Source organism: Centroberyx gerrardi, chromosome 18 (genome assembly GCF_048128805.1).
Source record: "Centroberyx gerrardi isolate f3 chromosome 18, fCenGer3.hap1.cur.20231027, whole genome shotgun sequence".
Classification (NCBI taxonomy): Eukaryota; Metazoa; Chordata; class Actinopteri; order Beryciformes; family Berycidae; genus Centroberyx; species Centroberyx gerrardi.
The window spans coordinates 27,634,664-27,639,663 of record NC_136014.1 but is presented as its reverse complement, the minus strand read 5'-3'; the positions used below and the strand labels follow the sequence as shown (position 1 = coordinate 27,639,663).

The window sequence follows — 5,000 nt, the reverse complement described above, 5'->3', positions numbered from 1 at the left end:
TTTCTGCTCATCTCCTTCATTCCCTTCCTGTTCTCCATCACTGCAGATGGTTTTCCAGCTTTTATCACATTAGCAGATATTTAATATTTTTCCTTCGGCTCAGTTGTTTTCCACAGTAAATATTCTGAATCAAACTCTGTCTAAATATTAGGAGTTCCTCCCAGTGAAGAAGAGAGCAGCAGTTTAAATCTAGCTTTAGTTTCTGTGTCATGTTCCAGACTGTAGCTGGAGGAAGAGTCTGGCTCTGGTTTGTCTGTCGGCTTGACTGGGTTGATTGACAGGAGGCGGGGCCTAACGGAACCACAGAGGACGATAGCTATTGGTTGAAAGGTTTATTTTGGAGAGGACAAACGAGAAATCAGACACGTAAAGACCCTGAAACTTTAGCTTTAGCTTGATTTTTTTAATGAGGCCATTTGAACGGTTTGTTACGCTGTAAGTACATCATGTATTATGGAGATTTACCTAGAAGTACCTACACAGTATTATTGTGTACTTACACAGGTTAATACAGTGGAATAAGGCCATTGTATAGTGTTATCAAAAGTTTTCATTCTGTCATAACTCTGAAACTCAGGCAGCAAAATTTTCTCAGACTTTCCGACTTTATAATCCGACTTTAAATGCCGTTTATGAGAAATTTCCAAGTAGGAAATATATTTTTCTGAGATATGTGATAGCTCATGAATACAGGGTGATAATGTAGTAATTTGAGTCATTTCATTATTTTTATTATTCTTATAAGTTATTACATTATGAGTCAATATTAGTAATTACCTCAGTGTTACAACCCTTATGAAGGAAGACTCCCCGGTTAATGTAATAATGTGAAGTTATTATATTATCCAGTAATTTATTACATTAACACCCATTTTCGAGCGATACTTTATTACAGTTTTATAAGTTATTAAATGTTTCCTCTCAGGCTGTTCGAGGTCAGATCCAGATCCAGCAGCAGCCCGGACTCAGCTGTCCCACAGGAAGTGCTGAGTACTGCTGCTTCCTGGAGGAGGGGGGGGGGGGGGCTGGATCCACTTCACTTAATCTCATTTAGTAAAACTGACAAAATATCGGTCAGTTCAGCAGATTATACTTTAACCCGGCTGGCTCCAGGTCAGCGGTTTACTGTAAACAACATTACCAGGAACCAGAGGAACTGATTCAGGTTCTCACTCAAAATGTATGAAGCGCTTCATTGTAAAATAAGATATTAGGCCGCCAGTTGTTAGTTACGACTCTACTAACATACTATCTGTGATTATTATACACAGAACTTGAATGGAAGACGGTCTGGCTAGTTCAGCATAAAATGGAGATTATGGAATTTTAAGTGGTGATTGCTATGGCGACAACACAAGTCTGATAAACGGACAGAATTACTGATGGATAGATTTCTGTCCGTTGGGCTGTTTTGGGACGTCAACGCGTTCGGCGCTATTTAAAAAAAAAAATTGCTAAACGGACGGTGACGAATCCGGCGTCCGTCCAGAAAAAGTTCAACTGGGTTGAACTTTCTGACGGAGACGGACGTGTCATCAGCGTTGCCCGGACAACAGACAGCTCTCACTGAAAATTAATTGAAATGAACGGAGACGGACAGACACAACGGATCAGTGTGGCCGCGGCCTGAGGCTGTAAACTCTGTCACACTGTGAGAACTGAGCAGATGAGTCTGTTAGCAAACTGTCAGAACTCAACTGGAAGCTAACGTTAGCGACGAGGCTAACGTAGCTTCATCACAGACTGTACTTCTCTCTCTAGCTCTTCTAGTCAACATTAGCATGTTAGCAATCCATGGCAGCAAGGAGACAGAGAAGCTGCTTTGGTTCTTGCTGTAAAACCTCTCAGCTCAGTGACTTGCTGTGAGTCGCTTCATACAGAAGCTAGTCCGACGGGTCACAGCTGATTAGAGAGTTGATTATCAGTCAAAATTTACTATGAAAACAGCCACAGCTTTAGTTAGTAAACCAAAGAACAGATTCCAGTCGGCGTCGTTGAGGCAGAACGAGTTTGAAAACTGAAGTCTGAACTTCAGCAGCTGCAACACAAGCTGCTGCAGCCTGACAGTTTGTCTCTAACTCACAGTGACCGGTCCTTCAGCAGGACACTGAATCCTTCCAGCTGAACTTGACCTCTGACCTCCCTGTGGAGGGGGGGGGGGCGGGGGGGGGGATCATATTATTATTATGTATTGATATCGGGGGGGGAGGAGGTTATTGAGCTGCTGAACCCTCTGGAACAATAAATAGCTCACAATGACACACACACATACACACACACATGCACACATACAGGTTGTGCTCAGATCAATAAGGCCAACACTATCAATCTCTGCTCCCACGCTGATTTATGAGCCTCCTCACCTTGACCAACCCCCCCCCCCCCCGTTCTCCTCTCCTGCCCTCCTTTTCTCTGCTCCTCTCTTCCCCAACTTGTAAAAAAAAAAAGGCAGGAAAAATAAGCAGTGGTTGTATGATGCTACATCCATCATCCTCTCCTCTTCCCTCACCTCCTCTTCCTCCCTCCCCTCCTCTTGTCACTTCCTCCTTTCCTCCTCTCCTCTCCTCCTTCAACCCATCTTTTCATCCCCTCTTGCCTCCTCCCACACCTCCTCACATCCTCCTCTCCTCTTCTTCTGAGTGTATGGATCATCTTTAGATATCAATATATCAATATGTCAGATGTTGCTGTAAACCAATGAGTCCATGTTGGAGCTGATTGGTCTCCTCTCTCTCACACCAGTAGTATTGTTAGTTCTAGTGTTTCTCCACATTAAGACTACATTTCCCACAAGCCCCGTTGCTGCATATCAAAACACTTGCTTATAAAGTGAGAAAATGTCACTTACTTCCAATGGAAATCACCTGGAATCAAGATAATATCACAGATCAAAGCTTCATTCTATCCAGATCGACTCCTAAACCTGTCAATCACAGAGCCCCGCCCCCTGCTCTTTTCTGATAGGAGGAGAGAGCGTGAGTGATGTGAGGGAGGGGCCAGCAGCGACCAATAGGACGCTAACGAGGCCTGTTTTAATCAACCAATCCAGAGACTAGAATCAACCCTCATCACCGGTCCAGTCAGACAAATCTGCCAATGAGCTGAGATGATTTCACTTGTTTCTAATGTAGTTTTACTTGTTTTAAATGTCATTTCTGCCTTTAATCTGCCGCGTTTCAACATATTGACACACAAATTCCTGAAGCTTCATTGGAAACAAGTGGGATTCTCTCACCTCATTGGCTGAATTTTCCACTAGTTTTAATGAAAATAAGATTTTCAGACTGAACAGTGGATTAGATGACGTGTTCAGATGGAGGCTACTGCAGCGAGCCGGCTGCCCCAACACACAGGAACTCTGTGTTAGGTCAGTGTGTGTGTGTGTGTGTGTGTGCACCAGGTGTGTACTGACGGTGTGTGTTTCCTCCCCAGCTGTCCCACCCCCGGCTGTGATGGCAGCGGTCACGTCAGCGGGAAGTACGCCAGACACCGCAGGTACGAACCCACAGCTGAGTCTGAGAGGGACCAGGAGGAGGAGAGGGGACACAGGGAGGTCTGACGGGGGAAACAGGGTATGGAGGTCAGAGGTCAGAGGTCAGAGGTCAGGGGGGCGGATGGCCGACGACCCGGGTTCAACTCCCAACTCATGACAACAGGTTTTCTCACTGCACAACCTGACAGTCTTGTTCAGTTATTCTCTCTTGTCTCCAGACTCATCAAGATTATTTCAGGATGTTTTTAGTGAAATCATCTCACTGCACTGGCAGATAATTTTACCAGTTTCAACAAATGAGACTTTTTTCCAGGAGAATGTAACTTGTTTCAGGACATTTTCTTGGTAAAAGTGAAATTGTCTTGGAGAAAGTTTCTTGTTTTCCAGATTTTCTTCATTGTTTTATGATGATTTCTTGAAAGAAGTCATATTGGCATGAATCAAGTGAAATTTACTGAAAGCAGCAGATTATCTGCCAGTGCAGAGAGAGAATTTGACTAAAAATATCATGAAAGAAGCTGATAGGTCTGGAGACAAGATGACATCACTGGACAGCTTGTTGTTTTTTTGCAGTGAAGGGAAGGTTGACTGAGCTGAATGCTGTTTTCATACAGTTCTACACATAATTTACACTTTTTTACCTCATGTTTGCTGCACTCCTGCTGCATTTTGGCTTTTCTCTCATTTGAGCTTCGTACAAGTTCCTTCGTTCTTATTTGTCCGTATTGATCAGAAATGCAGATCTCAGGACAGTCTGAGGTCGAAGGAGTTATTTTCTCTGACTGTCACCAAAGCTCCAACTCAGTTTGGGAAGAAAACCTTCATAATCTGGAAAACACTGCAGAAACTGATCATGTGTTCAGACTGTGAGCGACACCATCAACAAGTCAGTGGAAGTCTGTTCATCTCCTGCAGAGCGACCGGGGAAACTCGACCCCGGCTCAACTTTTCTCGATCATCGGTTTATCAACAGCCAATCAGATTTCTGCGCTTCTTTGTTTCCCTGCTGCTGTGATTTAGCTTCATGAAGAATAGTTCAACATGGAGGAGAAGTTGATTCCAGACGTTCAAAGCTTCAGTTCTCTACAACTTTTATTTTGAAAGACGATAGGAAGAAGAAACAACTCAGAAAAGAAGCTTGGAGAACGGCTGATCCGTCGTTGGAGTCTGATGGGAAGATCTGAAGATATTTTTTGAGGTTTCTTTTGTTAATTTTAGATTAATTTCTACCTAATTGAGCTGAATTTCAAATCTTCCAAACAACCTCTCGCTGCCATTTGGAGTTGCCAACTTGCAAAGTTGCCTTGTGGATCTTGAAGTTCCTCCAGCATTTCAGATATTTTTGCTTCATGCTGTGAAACTTGGATATTTGATGGAGATATCTGCTGCTTTAACCCTTAAATTTCTCTGAGAAACCAGAAACACGATCCCCAAGTTTGGATTTCTCTTTCCTCTGGGGGTTTTCTGGACTAAAGGGGCTCCAAACCGCCCGCTCAGCAGTTCAGAA

The 5,000-nt window shown here is 43.6% G+C and overlaps 1 protein-coding gene across 1 annotated transcript in view; it reads left to right on the top strand.

The window, feature by feature from the left end:
• myt1la (myelin transcription factor 1-like, a) overlaps positions 1–5,000 on the top strand; it is a 57,835-nt gene that overhangs the window by 1,949 nt on the left and 50,886 nt on the right. The window contains exon 3 of the mRNA XM_078289914.1: positions 3,433–3,495. Coding sequence (XP_078146040.1) covers positions 3,433–3,495 — 63 coding nt within the window. The remainder of the gene's footprint in view (positions 1–3,432; positions 3,496–5,000) is intronic.